The sequence below is a fragment of the Anopheles merus genome, chromosome 2R (genome assembly GCF_017562075.2).
Source record: "Anopheles merus strain MAF chromosome 2R, AmerM5.1, whole genome shotgun sequence".
NCBI lineage: Eukaryota > Metazoa > Arthropoda > Insecta > Diptera > Culicidae > Anopheles > Anopheles merus.
In genome coordinates, this window is record NC_054082.1 from 49,473,492 (window position 1) to 49,494,465 (window position 20,974).

Genomic DNA, 20,974 nt, shown 5'->3' on the forward strand with positions numbered 1-20,974 from the left:
AAGAAATAATAATAATTACTTAAAATTTATCGAGCTGTATTCAAATCATTGCAATCAAACTGTTTGTAGAATAAGTGTCAACATAAAATTGTATTATCGTACTTAACACTTTTTTTATTACTTTTTATATTTCGCTTTTTATTGTTGTGTAATTTAATTCTTTAAACAACTCTTTCATCAACATCTATTTTTCACAAACGTTTTTTTCTTATGCTCTTATTCTTATTTCGGTATTATAACGCTATTTTAAATCCGGATCAGAATTTCATTCTTGTATAACAATTTACACTTTTGGTATAACATATTTGTGTTAGTAGGTTATTACTTTACGTTTACTTTCATAATTCATTATACTACTTTTTTGCTTTACCTTTACTTTCATAGTAGTATTTATTTTGATATTTATTATTTTGTAGCTTATTTTTGTAAACAACTGCTGAAACACCTTCAATATCATTATCTTTACGTTCTCTTTCGCCTTACTGTTATGCCTGTTACATTGGCAACACTTCAACAATAGCTTACCGCCTCTCATAAACAAATACCCATCGTTTATATGACACCAAATAAATAACATTGAATGCATAGTTTCTTGTTAATACACTTCATCAACAAATCGCCGCTTAAATTACAACCTCCTAGCATTTTCCCACGAGTTTCACCATTCCCACACCCAAAGTGTTAATCGCCCGTACCATTGGTCGATAGCTCAATTTGGGAGCGTGCTTCGGTTTTTTGTGCTACAGCCTCCCCAAGTCTCAAGTTGGACTCGTTGCCTGTTTGACATTTTGTGCGCCGATTTTCCTCCAATCCCGTTGCCTCCTACCGTAAACGATCCAAACCGTATTAGACTGCCCGAGGCGAAATTGACAGGCGCGTGGCTCTCGAAGAATTAGAATTTTTTTTCAATTTCGTTTTCAAGCCCGTCTGGTCGCTGTAGGAGGGACCAGCGGGCGTGACCGGGATGGAGCCGAAATAAATAAATGTGCAATGGCGGGGACGGTGTGTGCGGCGGGAAGGCAAATTTGCACTGCAGACAAGGGTAGCATGTCGCTCGTGTTCAAACTGATCTATGGGCCAGTTGCACGACGGTTCGGCTGTCCGTACTAGAAATATATCCGCCGAAACCTTACGAAACAGGTCACACGATACCAGCTGGCCCGGCTAGTTGGACAGATTAAATAGCCCCGATACTTGTTGGAAGCGTGTTTATTTTTTGCATTATCTTCATGCACCGCTTGCACAAATTTTGGCTCTTGAGACGGTGACCTTCAGCAGTGCTACCAGTGCAACTTTCACATAACAGTTTTGCTTCTTTTTACTGAATAATAAAATAATCACAACAATATCACCGCGGCTTAAAATAGGCTGACCGATCAGAGTCTTGTTGCATTCCTGATATAGCAACTCCAGGACAGCAAGCTGTGACCTCAGCTGTTCACCACGCTAAATCGGGCAGAGCGCTCGACACACGTGCTTCAAGCAATCAATCCTTTTCAGAACGCACTGAGACGATTTTTTTTATTTTTTTTTGAGTGTTATTTTTCAGTTTTTACTTGCGTTTTTGAGTGCCACGCACCTTTTTTTACTTTTTTTTTTACTGTTGAAAAACTTGTTTTGATCCCTATCTTTGTCGGTGCCACTTTCGTGGAGAGATTTAATGCGAAGCCCAAAATCTGGAACTTGCTGTGAGCTGCACACGGCCAGGACCAGAGGTTATGTTATAGTGGGTTGTAGAGCGTGATTCACTTTTTTTATTTGCATTTCAATTTATTCCCTTTCCGCCCTTCACCCTTTCCTCACTGGTACCTTGCTCTTGTTGCTGGGCTTCGGAAGCGGTTGATAGGAATATTTTACATAATACCGAGATTTCTTCACGGGCTACGTAGACGAGGCTAATGCACAACCGACCGTGGAAGCAGCGTGCGGCGTGCTCTACCGTGATCTACAACCGGTCGACGCTGCTCTCCATGTCAATGCTACATTGTTCGTAGTGTTCCTGGGTAGCCGCCGCTCAGTGGGAGGAACGCATTACAGGTCACTTTTAGCTGCTGGCGGTGTGAGCTCCGTGATAAGTGGACAGTTTGCAATTAAAGCTGCACTGCAAATTCGATCTCCTTGCATTTTTCCCCACTCCGTCTGAAGGCCTAATATATCGATGTATCTGTGTGTGTGTACCGGCTTTCTTAGCTCTGCATGAAGCTGTGGGGGTACTCGAGTACATGCATTAAAAAAATCTTACTGCTTATTGTTTATCTTTCTAGATCGACTCCGGGTCATGTAGACGGTTGGTAGTGTTGCCTTTGCCTACTTACCTTTGAGTATCGCTACATTAACGCAGGTGATATGACTGGAGGGTAAGGAAGGTAGTACAATTATTGTTTGTACCACAGACGATACCTTGAAAATGGCTTGAGGATAATTTCAATTCAATGTTTCTTGCTGTAACCTTGAAGCATTAAGTGTCGACGCAAAAAAAGCATTTTGAAGCTAGAGCACAAATAAAGTGAAATTTCGAAACAATAACATGAGCTGTTATTATAAGGAAAAAACACATGTGGGGCAGTATTGGGTGTTGAATACGAATAAAATTGTTTGTTACAACAACAACATTAGCAAAGCTCATCATCAACATCATCACAGACTTGCTGTAGCCTTGTGACAAACATACTTTTGGCTTACATTTACTGATTATTACAGCAAGGTGTTGTATAATACCATGAATAATGTTTGTATCTAAAATTTCTGCATGAAAACTGTAGGTTAATACACCAAAACAAAAAAAGATGAAAGCCGTATTGCTTCGAATGAATGCTTACATACTTAAGGCATTTTTGGCATTTAATATATTCATAATAATTAAAATTTAATTGATCATACCTCTGCATAATTCACTTATCTGAAGTAATCGATTTAATTTGAGAAAAAAAAGTTAGCAAACATTCTACTCGAAATATTGCAAAAAAGCATTAATCTGCAAAGATATTTTGATTCATATCCCGAACAGTTTCAAGCTCATACTCCAAATTAAGGACATTTTGATTCGAGTTGAGGACAACGTCAAATTTTCGTCAATAATCTTCAAAGTCACACACACACACACAAACTACACGTCTTTAGTGTTTACCTTCTTTTAAGGTTAGAACACCCAACTCTGAATGACGCTGTTTTGCTAAACCGACAGAACAACGGTCGTAATGACAACGGTGTTTGGATTGTGTTTTTATCTTGTGCTCAGGCATGCATTGAACCATAGTACTGCTGCGTTGAGAGACGAATGCAGTCGCAAGTCTCAAATTCTCTATAAACAAAACAGTGCACCAACAATCCAATGTTGTCTTAATGACAACGGAGTTTGGATGGTGTTTTTATCTTGTACTCATGCATGCATTGAACTATAGTACTGCTGCGTTGAGAGACGAATGCAGTCGCAAGTCTCAAATTCTCTATAAACAAAACAGTGCATCAACAATCCAGTGCTGCTGCGCGTATTGACGATCCTCCCCGTACGGCGATCAAGGCATTCGTTACATCGTTCTTCAAATATCGTTGTTTTTTTTGTTATCACCACTGTCTAAACAATATTGCAATATGCAATTTATCACAATTTACTTCGGCTGTTCGGAATTTTAAACAAGGTAAATAAAATCTTGCTTCGAAAACCGGATAGAATTAAATGAGTGTTTCCGAAAATCAGAGCACAATATGATAAAACACTGTTGTTTTCACATTGATAACTACCTCTACAATGGATTCCGATGTACTTCAATGCATCTGGACAAGAGTAATATGAACTATTGTAGAAATTACTTTGCGATCGATTTGAAACCAAACTGAATGCTTCCGGTGGTGAATTTTCTGACAGAAAATGTTTTTTTTATCGTGATATCAAGACTCACTAGGGGTCAGACACTTTTTCAATTTACTCTGGTGCATTATCGAAATTGTGGAAAATTAAAAATCGGCATAGCCAGAGACTAGATATGTTGAAATTTAATAAAACCATGATAAATGTCCGCAATTTTAAGCTGTTCGCAATTTGAATCAAAACGGAATAACCTTTTGTAATAAAGAAGTAAATACAATGAAACCTGCATAAAACCTGTTTTGACTTGAGTTTGGGCGTCCCGCGGTACAGTCGTCAACTCGAATAGCTTAATAATATGCCCATCATGGGATCAAATTTAGCATGGATCGTCCGGCGTGGCAAACACTGACTATCTGGCTGCGTGGAACTAAATAAGTGTCAAAAGCCTGTATAGGCCGGTGCGATCAAATAGATCGTTACGCCAAATAGAAGAAGAATTGAACATGCAAAACGAGTCTAAGTAATGGGAATCAATCTATACGAATATAAAGCTAAATTACACAAAAAGAGATAATATCAGTAATTGTTTTTATACATTTAAATTTACATCATAAAAACATTTTACATTTGTTCATTTTACTAACATGTGTCGATTTTCAACACTGATATTTTTTTTAATTGACGATACCTAAAGAAAAAACGAACACCACGGACAACCTAAATAATCTCACTTAGTTAAGATTATTATTACTCTCCAAGTCAGATAATTCTCACATGAATGTTCGGGATATTATTCAACTTCTACGTTACCTTCTTAATCGATGATAAGAATCTTTCTCATCCAAATTCTACCTATGCTCCACAAAAAAGATTGAAACTCCACCGGGTTGGTTAGCAGCAACATCAATTGTGTATTCGCCATGGCACTAATCCTCGCCCCATATTCGATCGATAAATCTCAGACATTTTAATATACATTCCATTTTAAATATCGTAAATAGGTCGTTGTTACTGTACATTTTATAACCAATTATTGCAATTCCTACACTCATATGTTACACCAATGATACAAATAGCCGACGTCTCACTATCGTGCAATTCCACACCTTTGTACTATTCAACGACATCAATATCCCTAAAAATTCCCAAACCCCTTTCGGACACCTGTAAAAAAAACTCTCGCTCGGACCTTCGGTTTGCATACTTCCGCCCAAGGGCACACGCCAACACAAACAACTCCGCGCAACTCATGCGAGCAGCGCCAGTGTGAATAAGACAGGTACTTAGGCACAGATTTCCTACAACGCATGCCAGCAACACCTCCGAGCTCCGTGGGCGTGAGCTCCGTACTTAGAGATTTTCCGCACCCTTAACACCGACCACACGGATGGGACGGGTGGTCGGTTTCGAATTGACTCGCCGCTAGCAAGCTCGAACATGAGTACTCATTTTGTTCCTCAGCGTGCTTATCGAGCGGAATCGAGTGCGTTCCGCGTTTGAGGGGGAGACACAACCCGGGCCGGAAATCAACCCAGCCCGGGCCACTTAATTGCTACCACCAGTGGTCCACCCCGTTGACAATGCGTGCCACCGTAAGACGCCAGTCGGAAATAGGTTTAGCAGTTGATGCCTCGAATGTCGGACCGACAATCGAATCGAAACCGTCTTAAGACCTTCGGACAGGGCGCGTGCGCCCCCATTCCGGTGGAATGTAAGTGTACTCATTCGTACTCACGCCCATCCGCCCCTGGCTGCTCGTCACACACCGAACAACATTCGTCCGAATAATGGTAACACACACAACAACAACAGCAAAAAAAGAACACTAACACACACGCGAGCCTCTCGACGGGCAAACGCACCATGGCTTGACTACAAGTTCCTTACAAGAGCGCACACCGCACAAGGTCACTAACTTCCTTTCACATGGCACGCGCCCGACCGCGCACACGCCGGTTCCTGCTGCTTTGAGCCTCCATGTATCCCCACCCTCCGCGCTCCCTACAAAAGATACCGATCGGCCAGATTGTCTCGCCATCGATAGCGCCGCTTCGCCCGGTAGTACAGCAGCTCGCCGATGAACGCAGCCAGCGCGAGCAGCAGTCCGGCGGCACCGAGCAGAAAGGCGCCCTCGATGTGATCCAGCCGCAGAATCGTCTGTCCTTCTCCACTTTTCTCACCATCCCCTCCGCTGCCCCCTCCTTCATCGCCTCCCGCCCCCTCGTCCTCATCGTGATCGATGCGGATCTTTTCGCTCTCCTTCTGCCACTTGCCCAGCAGCCCGCTCTCGCTGATCCGCCGTATTAGCTCGTTGATCTTCGGCAGCAGATGAAAGTCCTTCTTCGCCAGCATACTCACCGAGTAGGTGTAGATGTTTTCCGCCTTCGAGAAGCAGTACAGCTCGGCCTCCCCGATCGCCCGGCTGTTGCTCGAATGGGCCCGGCTCATAGCGATCGCAACCGTGCGCTCCCGGCGCAGCCGCCCCAGACACTCGTCCAAATTCCTGCACACCGCGTAGTGCGCGGCAATGTGGCGCGACACGCCGTCCGGTTTGTCAAAGTGGCCGAGCGTGTTTTCCGCACCCGCAAACCCAAACCCGGCCTCGATCGCCTGCTGGACGGTGGCAATCTGCGGCTCGTACCGGGGGCGCGTCAGTACCGAGATCAGGAAGCTGTGGTAGGCCGCGTTCCAGTGCAGTCCGTAAAACATGTACCCGATCAGGAACAGCCGGATGGAGACGCGCCGCGGCCAGTAGTGCGCGTACACGCTCAGCGAGAACGCCAGCGACTGGAGCAGCATCCAGGTGTAGTTCACCCGGTACAACCCCTCGACGTAGTTGAACCGGAACAGCAGCCCGGCCGCCGCGAAGATGATCCCGATCGCGATCAGCCACGTCCACACGTTGAAGATGATGAACACGTTCAGCCACTTGGGTGCGTGTCGGGCGGTCGGCACGCACCAGGTAAGATCGTCCTGAAAGTACGGTATCGTGGCCGACAGCAGCTTCCGACTGATCGGGTTTTCGTGCAGCCCGCCAATCATTAGGTCGGTTCGTCGCTGCAACACGTCCGCGTACAGCCCCGTCTGGTTGTCCGCCGTGATGCGTGCCGTCGTGAGGCTGCCGTCGATCACGCTAAACACCGGTACCAGGCGCATCCGGGCCGTGATCACGTCCAGCATTAGCACCTCTAGCCCCTTCTCGATGTGGCTCGCGTTGCCCACGACGAACGGCTCCCAAATGCTGGTCGACACCTTGAGCGGGCAGTAGTGGTAGTACTTCGGGATCTTCGGCCCATAGTCGGAAAAGTAGTGCCGCTCGCGGTACACCCAGGCGGCGCGCACGTTGCGCTCCGGGTCCGGCTCCTGGAACGCATACTCACACTCGTCGACCAGCCGCAACCGCTCGATGTTGTCAGCACAGCTGCCACTCTCGTACGGGAACCAGGTCCACACCTCTAGCACGGACGTGTTGTACCGCTGCACCATCACGTTCACGTTCAGCACGGAATGGTCGAACAGCTCCTGGAGCACGTTCCGCACCTCGATCTCGAAGACGAGCGGCGTCAGCTCGGCCGTGAACACCACCACCACCTGGGCCAGCGGGTTCCAGGTGGGCAGCCGGCGCAGCTGCCGGATCGGGGCGGCCAGCGCCGACGAGTCGGCAATCAGCATCAGGTAGTTCTTGGCCTTCTCCGTCACGTGCGATGCGTTCAGGTGCGGCCGGGAAGCGTCCTTCACCATCACGCCCATCTCGTGCCGGGGGTCCTCGTTGAACGAGCGCAATATGTGCTGCTGGAAAGTGGACGCGTCCGGCTTGATGTTGATGATGGCCAGCGAACCCTTCATGGCGCGTTCCGACCGAAAGTACTTCTCGCACAGCCGCCTGATGCAGGGCACGACCGTGAGCAGCTGCTCGTGTTCCGCTTCGTCCACCGGTATGTCCCCGGCGGTCTGGCGCAGCACCACGGTCAGCAGTAGCGTCCAAACGCTCACCTGCCGGTACATTGCGACCTGCCGAACAAACTGACGAGCAGGAACGATTGACCCAACCGATTGACCCAGCGACATTGTCCCGGACAATGTATTTATACGTCACCCCAAAATCACTACCAACAAACAAAAGCGCATCTGCCCCATGGGGACCCATTAGGGTGTGAATTATTTAGCGACCAGTGTGGCTTGGCTGGAACGATGCACGCGCCAATTATCGTTATTGATTTATCATAACAGCAGGCCGATTACAATCGACGGTCCTAATGTGCCACACGGATCATTATGTCCGGGGCAGGGATCTAACAATCAGTCTCCCCCTGGTGGTAGAATAAACAAACACACGACACCATGCCATGCATTAAGCTTTCATCAAGCCAATCCGGCCGGCACGACCGTGTAAGCCCGTGTCCCGTTGGATCGGCGAGTTCACCCACGAAGCGGGTTAGTCGCTTGGTTTAGGTGTCACATTACTTCACCCATTTAGGTGACTGGTAGCGGTCAACGCAGCGACAGTCATGTGCTGTTTTTGTAGTGTCCATCAGCCATCGGAACAGCATCTGTCGTCGGTTCGGAGGACATTCTCTTCTATAGACTCCCAAAACACACACACACACACACACCCCGGCACTTACGGTGTGCCAACCTGCTGCACGGTGTACACTCAGGTGCTTGAGCGTTCAAATACATCAGGTGGGATCAGGTTCCGCATTTCAAGGTCATTTGGCCCTTAAAAACTAAAACAAGCAAAGAAGCATGTGTGCAGTGAAACATAAGCCAATTAAAGAGAGTTTTGCAGCAGTGTACGCACGTCGGTACGTACATACGTACCTTTCGCAGTCCTCGGCGTCACCGTATGTGGCTTTATCACGGCAGCAAACCAGTTTGGACATTATGATTAACGGCTTCGCACAACTGGAGCACACATTGGTGACGTTTGTCCGCTTGCTTGCAAACAATGACGAATTTAGCAATGCCGGTAATGAGGCGCAGTGTGTTGTGAGAGGAATCGCATCGATGTAATGTGACCCAAAGTATGCTAAGTATTGCCGGTATAGAACGATTCACACGTCAACACTCTTCCAATACCTTCGGCACGGTTAGAGATTCTAGCGCAAATCGCCACTACAACGGCATCCGTTTATTTTTGCTATTCTCCACACATACACACGTTGTACTACTCGTTAATTGTGACGTTAACCTCGTTTGGTGCCGTTTCTGTGCAGCACTCCCTCTGTACGATGACCATGTGACCGGGCGAATGTCCACCTTGTTGGTGTACTTGCTGTATCCGCTCCATTACTCTTAGGGCGATGAACGACCTGAGGGCGCACACGAAATCTAAGCAACACAACGGTGCGAAAGGCAAAAGCTGAACTCCACACGCCGATCGTTATCGAAAGCAAAAGTGAATGTGAAATTTGATCCCCCTTCCCCCTGCCTTCTAATGTTGCTTTGGAGGTACATAATTTACATTGTTTGAAAATCAAAACCCTGGAGGATGTATCAACTTTCAGTGGAAACAAAGGCAGCAAACTAACAAGCAGTACCTAGTTCCAGTACATGTCCCGTTGGGTAACATTCAATAGCAAAACACTTAATGCACTTGGCGCTTAGGGGCCATCCATTACGGAGGGAAGGGATACGAAACCTGTTTGCGCAACACACCAAGCAAGATGCTCCAAAATCTCCGCTTTGGGATGAAATAGATTCCTTTCTCTGACACAAACAACGACGAAAGATTTAATTTAAAAAAATGAATTTAAAAGCAAACCTACGAGTTCTAAGTTTTGAGCGTTAAAATACAATAAGTATTGAAAGTAATTTTATTCTTCTCATTTCCGATGTAACGTTGTTTATCCAAAGCCACTTGAAGAGCTACAAGAGCATCCACTATAAATAAAATATGGTTTATTCGTTATTTTGGGTTAAATAAAGACGATCAACAACGTTTGTACGTATATCATTTAGTTCTACAGCCACTTCAACGGCGTCTTAAAAGAGCATGTCGCAGAAAGTATGTAGCTTTTCTGCTTTGTCGCAATGACCTACGCCAAGAATTTATTCCTTGGACACTAAACTGCACTACTTACTAAACTTAATTAGTACCACGAAACCGGATAGTTATTCCCACGAGAAGACGGTACAGGTGAGTATCGAACTAGGTCCAATCTTTTACAGGAATCGAAACTTACTATACACCAACACTTATATGACTATTACGTGAATAGTTTTAGTTATTGGTTTAATAGAAACGCTCCACTATAACTTTTCTGGGTTATGGTTTAGATCAAATAAGTTTATCACTAATTCTTCATGTTTCCATTATCCTGAGTCATTACTCTTGTCTTCAAATTTCGTTTCTCACTCAATGGACCTCTTTTGAATTAATCTCGTGAAAGAAAAATGTTTGATTTAAAGGTCACTCTGTCCCATGTTGTACACAACATCAGATTCATTTAATGAATGCAGTGTTCTTAATGATTTAAATTAAAGTCCAAGGAATTTGCCATACAATATGTTCATTCGCCAATCAATAGTGTTTTATACAAGAGTTTACCAGCGATTTTCATTTATCGATTGAACTTCCTGCTACTGTTTTACTATACAAGTAAAATTAATGTTGGGAAAATTTGAAATGTTTTCGAATCATCGGCAAAACTACAATAATAGAAAACTTTACAAAATTTATACATTCTAGTTAGTGTGTTTGTATCAAAACGACCTTTAAAAGTTACCCATTAGCTAAAGGTTGCGTCAAAATGGCTCCCAATAATGTAATTTACGAAATAATGTCACTAACTGATGACTTTGGACATCCCGGTCCAAGAGCATGATTTCCAAGTGGAAGAGAATTCCATTAAAAAAACCAAAATGAATAGGTTTTTGGCATATTCTAACACATGTGTCTGTAGAACTGTTACTTTCTAGTTGAACAGCTTCTACAGACTTTCAATTAACAATCCGAATGATCATTCAGTCAATATCATAGTGATCAATAGTTATGTTACAATTTTCGGAGGCATCTGGCAAAAAAACGAAATTAAATATATAGTTACAAATGCACCTTTGAATGTTTTCATTTTCAATAAAAATGATAGTATTTTAGTCTCAGATTTTTACTATGCAGATGAATTTAGCGCCCATGAAAGTAAAACGTGTCCAGCGTAATTGTATGGTTCGCAAATAGTCCATGGCTTTCCAAGTAAGCCGTGGCAAGAACTCCAAAACAACGCTCCAACAATAGTGTTGCGCTAAAACTGTAGCAAAACATCACCCAAAACCATCCAAATTACAAACCAGACCGTAAACTTTTGACCGCAATTAGCCGCATCGGGCACATTAATATGTGCTATAAATTAAACCCCCATAAAATGCTCCAACATCGTTCCCAGAAACCAACCCAACAAGGGGTAAGTAAGGTGGACGAACAGCAGCCCCGTAACTAAAACTCCATTCCTTTTATTGTGCGCTACCCCACACGCGCGCGCGCGAGCAATGTACGGGCCAGTAATCATGTATAGGGGTGCTTGGGGCAATTAACTAGTCCACTCCTTGCTGCAGTCTTTTTTTTCGCAAACTACTATTGGCGAGCGAAGGCAGCAGAGATCGGAGGCCGAAAGGCCGTCCCACAGTGTCAGGTTCAATAAATAATCCACCCCACTTGCCTTTCGATAGTGGACACGTTGTTTTGCGGGAGCTTAAAATGTCTTCGATCGCCACGATCAAAGTGATTAAAGAGTTATAGAAGCGTTTCCGGAACAACGAAACCATCCATCTAACGTGGCACACGCCCGCTTTGTTCTAAGCCCGGAATGACCGTTCAGGATAGAACCTGAAACGTGTGGCTTTTGAGGCGAGAGTGTGTGTTTGGTATTTCTGCACCATCGTTTAACCTTGATCGGATCCGTCCATTGAAAGGGGTAGAACTTAACCGATCGCGACTTGCAAGACTCCGTGTTTCCATTTCAACGTATCGGTGGGGCTTGGTTCTTGCATAAGGACTGTGAGCCCAGGAGAAGGTAGAATGTATCCATACAAATCAATCACAGGTTCTTACTTTGTGGCCGCTATCCGATTTCCGAGGCTCTCTGGTTTTGTAAAGCGGTTTACACTGTTATTTTGCTTTTATTCTCCAGTCCTTGAAACAATGTAGCATGATCGCAGACCCGTTTCAAGGGAACCGAGTTGAGTCCGTTAAATAATCCCGTTCTTGAGGCAACCAGTTGAACATTGTTATCGCCAGCCGGTACAACATACTGGGTGGGTTTCTGATGCATTATTGCTCTCTTTTAAGAAGTAAACCCAGATCCTTTATCCAATAGTGGTGTGATTTTTAATTGCAAACCCGTTTCCACGAGTTGGCAGTATGACGAGCGAAGGAGTTGGGCACGATTTCCCACCAACTTACTCTCTCCCTCTCTCTCTCTCTAGCTGTTTGAGCAGCTCAAGTACTCGACACTGCTATGACGAAGCAATAAACAATGGTTAATGTTTTGGCTATACTTTCCCGCCCCCTGCTCAAAAGCTAATCTCGGATACTTTCCCCAAGGCTGCCATAAAATTGTTATTTGTGAAAACAGCGAAAATTGTATCCCGCTCACGCTCGCGTAAAAGCGACGAAGTTTATGGCACTGGTTACGCGCAACCTCAACGATGTTTCGCGCAATGTAACGCGTGCAAGGTTTAATACGCTGCAGCAGCTGCCCCGATAGCGGCAAATGGCGAAAAGATGGGAAGATGTATAACCACCTCCACCTGCAGGCAAATCTCAGCAAGCGAACAACTCATCTTCCCCGGCATGGTAGCACGATCTTAGTAGCCGCTGACGTCATCGCCCTTTAACGACACCGATTGACGGGGAACCGTAGAGCTGGTTCGTTCGATTGCATTATATGGCCACGATCACGGGTGCCCTTCTTCTGCTGGAGCACAGCATCAGCGTGAGCGAGATCGATGCGCAACCGTGTTACAAATGCGCCGTTGAATGCTATTTTTGAATTTGGGAAAAACAAAAGCCGAAAGAGCAGCACTAGTCACAGCGTCTTTCAGCCAGACGGACCGACGGATTCCAGTCTCTTGCATCACAGCGCATCATGCAAGCCATCTGGCTGGTGTGTGTGTGTGTGTGTGTGTGTGTGTGTGTGTGTGTGTGTGTGTGTGTGTGTGTGTGTGTGTGTGTGTGTGTGTGTGTGTGTGTGTGTGGTGTGTGTGTGTGTGTGTGTGTGTGGTGTGTGTGTGTGTGTGTGTGTGTGTGTGTGTGTGTGTGTGTGTGTGTGTGTGTGTGTGTGTGTGTGTGGTGTGTGTGTGTGTGTGTGTGTGTGTGTGTGTGTGTGTGTGTGTGTGTGTGTGTGTGTGTGTGTGTGTGTGTGTGTGTGTGTGTGTGTGTGTGTGTGTGTGTGTGTGTGTGTGTGTGTGTGTGTGTGTGTGTCTGATCGTATCGCTTTGCTGGAAACTGGCTCAATCGGTTGAATCGAAGTTATGCCAGCGCCCCAAAAAACACATTAGTCTTTTACAAGTCCTTAAACATTCGCTTAATAATTTATTTGTATAGCTTTGGTACCGTGTAAACGTCGTAAATTAAAATAAGAGTATAATTTATCTCTCCTCGAGCACGATCATTAATTAATAGAAAACAGTTTGATGAGTCGAACAAATAATACCGCGTCCGGCACATGTTCACGAACAGTGTTTCTTTTTCACGGTTAAAAGCGGCAGTCTTCGCACTGTTTGCACTCCTCTTGAATGCTATACGTCAGTACCTTCCTTTTCTAGCAACTTGGTGTGTTCCTTCGGGTGGAATCGAATTTTGGCAACGAAATACATATCAATGACTAGTGAAAGTGAGGGAGGGGGTGGGGGGTTCGAATTCTTGGAGATTCTGGAAGATGGCATTTATCATTTGGCTTGGCCAAGAAGGGTTCGGGTTGGGGGTAAGGCCTCGTGCAACACGATGCGCACTAATGCTTAACGACTACCTGTGTCTGTATGTGTGTCTGGTAATTTGTGTAGCGCTGTTAGTGTTTGCCTCCAATTAATATCCCTCATCAATTCAGGCTACACCCCGTTATCCCACGACTTCGATGACTCTGCTAGCTTAGAAGCACTTGCGGTGGACAATGCCCGGGCCAGACTCGTCGTACTCCTGCTTCGAGATCCACATCTGCTGGAAGGTGGACAGGGACGCCAGGATGGAGCCACCGATCCAGACCGAGTACTTGCGCTCCGGTGGGGCAATGATCTTGATCTTGATGGTGGACGGTGCCAGGGCGGTAATCTCCTTCTGCATGCGATCGGCAATACCCGGGTACATGGTGGTACCGCCCGACATGACGATGTTCGCGTACAGGTCCTTGCGGATGTCCACGTCGCACTTCATGATCGAGTTGTAGACGGTTTCGTGGATGCCGCACGATTCCATACCCAGGAAGGAGGGCTGGAACAGCGACTCGGGACAACGGAACCGCTCGTTACCGATGGTTATCACCTGTCCATCGGGCAGTTCGTACGACTTCTCCAGCGCAGTCGAGGCAGCGGCAGTTGCCATCTCCTGCTCAAAGTCCAGCGCAACGTAGCACAGCTTCTCCTTGATGTCACGCACAATTTCTCGCTCAGCGGTGGTAGTGAACGAGTAGCCCCGCTCGGTCAGGATCTTCATCAGGTAGTCGGTCAGATCGCGACCGGCCAAATCCAGACGCAGGATGGCGTGCGGGAGAGCGTAACCTTCGTAGATGGGTACCGTGTGCGACACACCATCACCAGAGTCCAGCACAATACCAGTGGTACGGCCAGAAGCGTACAGCGACAGCACAGCCTGAATGGCCACATACATAGCCGGCGAGTTGAACGTTTCGAACATGATCTGCGTCATCTTCTCACGGTTCGCTTTCGGGTTGAGCGGGGCCTCTGTCAGCAGGACCGGGTGCTCTTCCGGAGCTACGCGCAGCTCGTTGTAGAACGTGTGGTGCCAGATCTTCTCCATATCGTCCCAGTTCGTGATGATACCGTGCTCGATCGGGTACTTCAGCGTCAGGATACCTCGCTTGCTCTGGGCCTCATCGCCGACGTACGAGTCCTTCTGTCCCATGCCGACCATCACGCCCTGATGCCGGGGACGACCCACAATCGACGGGAACACGGCACGTGGCGCATCGTCCCCGGCGAAGCCGGCCTTGCACATACCGGATCCATTGTCTACGACCAGCGCGGCAACATCGTCGTCACACATTTTCGGTTATCTGTGTAGAGCCAAAAAAGGAAGCCAGAACAAAGATTCGAATTATAGAACACTGCCGTCAACTGCTCCGTTTCGCAACTCGTCCAACACTAGGCGCCACTTTGATGACAGCAATGCTCGTAGGTCTTCGTAGCAGATCCGGTCAGATGATAGTGGTGGTGGTGGTGGTGGTGGTGGTGGTTGTGGAGACGGTTTGCTTATCTGCACGGGTAACCAGCGCCTGATAACACTGCACACCATCAACTGACCTTCCACAGCGATTGACCACTTGAGCGCCTGTTGACCGCCGACCGTCACGTGAGCGTCTTCCCATTCCCATATTTACCTGTGGGGATGTTACGATTTACGCAGACAAAAATTCACTAAAACGCGACACCGGACGGGCGTACGATGGTTCTGGACAAACAGTGGCTGAGCAACTGACTAATTGGATTTACTATAATCCAATATTTATACTCTTCGGGCGGCTCAGCTGTTGGCCCGACGTTCGGCTCGCTCGGGAAAATCTCCATGGAACAACGCATGCGCACCACAAGAAATCGCCCACCAATGGTCCCCCTGTATGGTCGTACTACGTTCAGTTTCCCGGCCTCGTATACGTCGCGTGTGCGTGTGAAAATACGCTCGGAAAATCGGATTTATACTCCCACTTCCCACTACCCGCGCGCTCTTCCACTACTCATCCACACATTGGCATGTGAAGAACGCAACAAAAACTGGGTGATTTTCACCGACGATACCGTGTGTTCCTAGCCAATGCAAATGTGTCACGACGAATCCCCCCAGAGTACGCAAGCACTGTTTAATATTAAAAGTGAAGTTTATTTTAATTTACTAACAAAACAACGCTTAACACAGTAAAACAACAGGAACGACGAGGAGAAGAAGGCACCCTAGAAGCACTTGCGGTGGACAATGCCCGGGCCAGACTCGTCGTACTCCTGCTTCGAGATCCACATCTGCTGGAAGGTGGACAGGGACGCCAGGATGGAGCCACCGATCCAGACCGAGTACTTGCGCTCCGGCGGTGCCACAATCTTCACCTTGATCGTGCTCGGGGCCAGGGCATTGATTTCGCGATGCATACGGTCCGCGATGCCGGCAAACATGGTCGAGCCGCCGGACAGCACGATGTTCGCGTACAGGTCCTTGCGGATGTCCACGTCGCACTTCATGATCGAGTTGTACACCGCTTCGTGCACGCCGGTTGACTCCATGCCGATGAACGACGGCTGGAACAGCACCTCCGGGCAGCGGAACCGCTCGTTACCGATAGTGATGATCTGTCCGTCCGGCATTTCGTACGACTTCTCCAGCGAGCTCGAGGTAGCCGCCGTGTCCATCTCCTGCGGGAAGTCCAGCGCAACGTAGCACAGCTTCTCCTTGACATCGCGCACGATTTCCCGCTCGGCCGTCGTCGTCATGGTGTATCCACGCTCCATCAGGATCTTCATCAGGTAGTCGGTCAGATCGCGACCGGCCAAATCCAGACGCAGGATGGCGTGCGGGAGAGCGTAACCTTCGTAGATGGGTACCGTGTGCGACACACCATCACCAGAGTCCATCACAATGCCGGTGGTACGGCCGGAAGCGTACAGCGATAGCACCGCCTGGATGGCTACATACATTGCCGGGGTGTTGAACGTTTCGAACATGATCTGCGTCATCTTCTCGCGGTTCGCCTTCGGGTTGTGCGGGGCCTCCGTCAGCAGGACTGGGTGCTCTTCCGGAGCTACGCGCAGCTCGTTGTAGAACGTGTGGTGCCAGATCTTCTCCATATCGTCCCAGTTCGACACGATGCCGTGCTCGATCGGGTACTTCAGGGTCAGAATTCCGCGCTTGCTCTGGGCCTCATCGCCGACGTACGAGTCCTTCTGGCCCATGCCGACCATCACACCCTGGTGACGTGGACGTCCGACAATCGACGGGAACACGGCTCGCGGCGCATCGTCCCCGGCGAAGCCGGCCTTGCACATACCGGATCCATTGTCCACGACCAGCGCTGCAATCTCTTCGTCACACATGTTTCGCTGCACTACCGTTCTCGTTCACCGCTAGCAGAATTATAAACTGAGCCTCCTGAGCCAATCGACGAGACACTACACAGCAGCACAACTTTGCGAAGCACCGGTAAAACACCGCTCAATGAGTACTATGATCGAACTCGCGTACAGCATGTAGCATTTATAGCGACACGCTAGGGAACATCCCCTTATCGAACCGCTTATCGATCTTAGCACCCATTGCCCCGGGTGTGCAGCTGTGGTGGTGCGATTTTTTCTTTTCTGGGCGCCCCCAGAGAGCCCTCCGTATCATGATCGCTATGATATGATAGCAGGGCCTTTTTTTCGTACCGTCATGCTCCTCCTTATCGCAATACTGTTTCCAACGAATAGCAACAAAAAACGGTAACCGGTACCGCCGGTGCCGGTGCAAACGCAGCTCGCGGCAGCATGCTCGGGGTTTCGTAAAATATCTTTTGGAATTCACCCTCGTGGGTGGACACAAACACACGCGCACACACCCACACACCCAAACACACACGGTACTTCATGTTGTACTGTGCGGTTTTATGGTGGAGACGCCGCGTTCCCCGTGGGGATTGGCCCAGGGTGTGGACCGCGAAGAGAGCGTGAGGGAAAGCTGTAAACAACACAAGCCCCCATCCAAGCGTTGGCCTGGTCATTGGAAAGCATGGTCTCTTTCCTTAAAAGGGCAGGAAAACAGATACCCTCTCTCCACACACACTCAGACGCACATTTGACCGAGCGAACACGAGCGCGACTAGAATACGAAGGGCACACGCCGCGCCACTCGGGACTAAAATCGTTGCCACTGGATTCGCCAGCACAGTTTCGTAACCGGGGCCCGCCTGACGTGTCAACGAGGGACACGATAAGCTGCGAATTGGCGCGAATCATTTGTGATTATCCTGCCGGATTACCTGCCAACGTTTACCACCCTACCAAACCCCGCATCATGAGCCAGCTTGACTCATTAGCCGTCCATCATATCAATGACGGGCGCAGTGGATCATAACAAACTCATCACCGCCGTTCGTCTTCCTACAACCGATCCATTCATGATGATGATCGGTCGGCACACGGGCACGGGGTTTGTGTGTTTGTGTTTATGTTTGCCAGACGACACATTATTCTTTTTTTTTGGCGATGCCAGTTGAAAAACATTTCTATTTTCGCATTTCCCGCTCAAACCCTCCCATCAACGTCACGCGTACCGCGAGACAAGATCCAACAACATCGTGTTGCCATAATCGGCTTGAAGAGTCAGCAGCAGCAGCAGCGGTTCGTGAGTTTTTCCGACCGAGCACCTGTTGCAACGCCGTGTTACACTTTCGGCTGCAGCGTCATCCGCCCCGAAAGAGGACGGAGCGCTGAGATGTAGTACCGACAGCCATCTCGCTCCATCAGAACGCCATCGGTACGGTCGGAAAATTGGCACCCTCGCCCTCCTGGCTTGGTATGAAAATAGATTCTCCACGATCACCGCGAACACGCATCGTGCACGGGAGGCGCCATGGAATTCCTCGTGAATGAATTGGCCCAACCAAAACACCATTCACATCCATATTTGGTGATGTATGGCGCATCCGAAGCGTCCGTGAATGCTTGTGCCCTCCCGGGGAGTTTCCTAATCCCGCAGCTCCTGCTTCGTGGAATTTCGCCGATAACCTAATCGTAAGCTGCTCCTTCCCGACTAATATCTTATCTTTTATCTTCCGCTTTTTTTTTGTTTGGTAATTATCTATCGGAATCGGGAAACAGCGCCGATTTCGGTATGCACCTCATTCTTCCGGTTTTATCGGAGGAGGAAACTATGAATCACGGCGATTGGCCGGAACTGTTTGTAAACAACGAAACGCGTAGGCCTTTCCGCCTCTGGATAATGATGCTTCCTTTCCGCTAACTCGTGCCGGTATATCCGAGAGACATTCACAGCCTGATTGTTACTATTTAGCGCGTGTTAACAAAAAATAACGCCTCACCTCTGTCAGGTGATAGCCGACGTACTACAAGACCGCTGTAATCACACATTGAAGTACGATTGCCCTCGCCGTCAACGTCGTCGTCGTCGTCCTCTTCTATGGTCTTATCAGGTTAGCAAGAAAACGCGCTACTCACCGGGAGCCTCATAAAACGTCCCACCGATGACGGATTGTGATTTCGATTCGCGCAGGGCAAGTCTAGAGAAGAGACAGAGGCAAGGGAACGTGACCATATAAGGAGGTAAAATATCGACCGCCACTGTGCGGCCACTTTTGTGGACACACTCTTTGCTGAATGGCATTGGCTTATTTCATCCTCATTGATACTTCGTTAATTGTAAAAATCCTAACCATCCTAACCACCTTTTGTGAGTCAAAATGCCACAAACAAACAATTAAATTAAATGGCAGGTTCATCGCCAAATAGTGAAACCATTGGCTAAACGGCAGCATTCGGCTGATGGACGTAACGGTGATCGGTCAAAGCGAAAAGTGCAATGTGAATTAAATGAAATGGCACAATTATTAGCTCGGCCGGGCTGACGCAGTTGATGGCCGTGGCTTTCCGTTGCCAGTGCTGCTGGTGATGCCCTCCTACGCGGGGCTGCGTTATGCAATCCCGTACACATACGTCACCTTTGATGATAAGCGCATCGTTCGGGGTATTTTATCGTTATCAACGCACTTTTTTCCTATAGAATAGCTTTACCGACAGATATCGCGTCAATTGCATCGTTCAGTGGATGGTGCGGTGGTGTGCGTTTTCTTAAGCTTCAAGCAAACAGCTATTCAAACACACAGTACCAACAGGGTGCCAATTTATCTGGTTCCCATTTTGTGCGCTATCGTGTATTTGTCCTACTGTAGTCTGTCTGGTCTGTGCGTTGCATTCGTTTGGTTCATATTTTTGCTGCGAGTGCGTTCGGCATGTATTTGCATCAGAACAAGTACTCTGATTTTGAACTGACACGGTAATGGTAATGTACACGGACATTGATGAATTCTCCAAGAACACTTAGACTACGCAACTACTGCCACATATTTTACGACATCATGTTAAGAAAAGGAATTGAATTTTAATTCTAAACTAAAACAATTCTACTCCTCCTTGCATTGCAATACGTTTAATTATTTGCAATGCAAACACAGTACCCAATCAAGCTTAATTAGCGGCCTTACTCAGCGGCAAGCGAAAGTAAATGTCTAATAAATGCCCACGTGCCTGCCATCTACAACAACAGGGCGCGCGGGTTCATACAACAGAATTACGAAATTCGACTGCGCCACCTCTCACCCTCCCTTGTGCGATAAACACCATACATACAAACAGAAAACAAAAAAAGAGGAATTGAACTTAACAATCAGTCATGCTTGGCCGGGCTGCGGGGTTGTGGTGGTGCTGTTGGTGACTGCAGCACGGAGTCCTGAATCATGGCTTTGTGCAACACGCAACCTGTCACATGTGTTTGGTGCGAATTGGAGAGGGGACCGCTGGCAAGGTGCCACAGTGGTGGACACTTTGGTTCACTTCGAACTTCGAGATGATTGACCTGAATGTTATATCAATCCGCCTTCGTGAAAACGGCTGGAATTGTTTTATTACCATTTTCTTCCATTCTTCTTCCAACTAAGGAATTGCGATTTAAGCTTCAATTAAATATATTTGGAAAGTAAATGTATTTGGTTTTTTTTGTGCACCTTACTGCAACGGTAGGAAGCAGTTTACCACCAGGAGATACTCTTCGTGTTGGTTTTAATGAAGTCGTATTCATGAGTCAATCCATCTGCCCCGCACCGAACTACGTCCCGGAGATGGCCAACGACCGGACCGGATGACAAGAAATCATAGACTAAGATGGATTATAATATATACGGCCTTGTAGTTCTTCCGTGAATTAAATAATAATAATAACAAAAACAAAAACAATTACCG

At 47.4% G+C, this 20,974-nt stretch overlaps 3 protein-coding genes across 3 annotated transcripts; all 3 read right to left on the reverse strand.

The window, feature by feature from the left end:
• Window positions 1–5,182: 5,182 nt before the first annotated feature.
• On the reverse strand, window positions 5,183–7,986 carry LOC121590715. Its single transcript, XM_041910619.1, has one exon. It carries the CDS (start codon window positions 7,874–7,876, stop codon window positions 5,810–5,812), a length of 2,067 nt encoding a protein of 688 aa, XP_041766553.1. The 5' UTR covers window positions 7,877–7,986; the 3' UTR covers window positions 5,183–5,809.
• Window positions 7,987–13,317: 5,331 nt separating this feature from the next.
• Window positions 13,318–15,476, reverse strand: LOC121603461 (actin-87E). The gene is made up of 2 exons (XM_041932190.1): window positions 15,361–15,476; window positions 13,318–15,036 (listed from the first exon to the last, which is right to left on the reverse strand). Exon 2 carries the CDS (start codon window positions 15,024–15,026, stop codon window positions 13,896–13,898), a length of 1,131 nt encoding a protein of 376 aa, XP_041788124.1. The 5' UTR covers window positions 15,027–15,036; window positions 15,361–15,476; the 3' UTR covers window positions 13,318–13,895.
• Window positions 15,477–15,836: 360 nt separating this feature from the next.
• LOC121603462 (actin-3, muscle-specific-like) lies at window positions 15,837–17,195 on the reverse strand. The gene has a single exon (XM_041932191.1). The coding sequence runs from the start codon at window positions 17,057–17,059 to the stop codon at window positions 15,929–15,931; it is 1,131 nt and encodes a 376-aa protein (XP_041788125.1). The 5' UTR covers window positions 17,060–17,195; the 3' UTR covers window positions 15,837–15,928.
• Window positions 17,196–20,974: the final 3,779 nt, after the last annotated feature.

Bases quoted from the DNA above. Each gene is read 5' to 3' on its own strand.
- LOC121590715 (XM_041910619.1), bottom strand. From the start codon at position 7,876: ATGTCGCTGGGTCAATCGGTTGGGTCAATCGTTCCTGCTCGTCAGTTT.
- LOC121603461 (XM_041932190.1), bottom strand. From the start codon at position 15,026: ATGTGTGACGACGATGTTGCCGCGCTGGTCGTAGACAATGGATCCGGT.
- LOC121603462 (XM_041932191.1), bottom strand. From the start codon at position 17,059: ATGTGTGACGAAGAGATTGCAGCGCTGGTCGTGGACAATGGATCCGGT.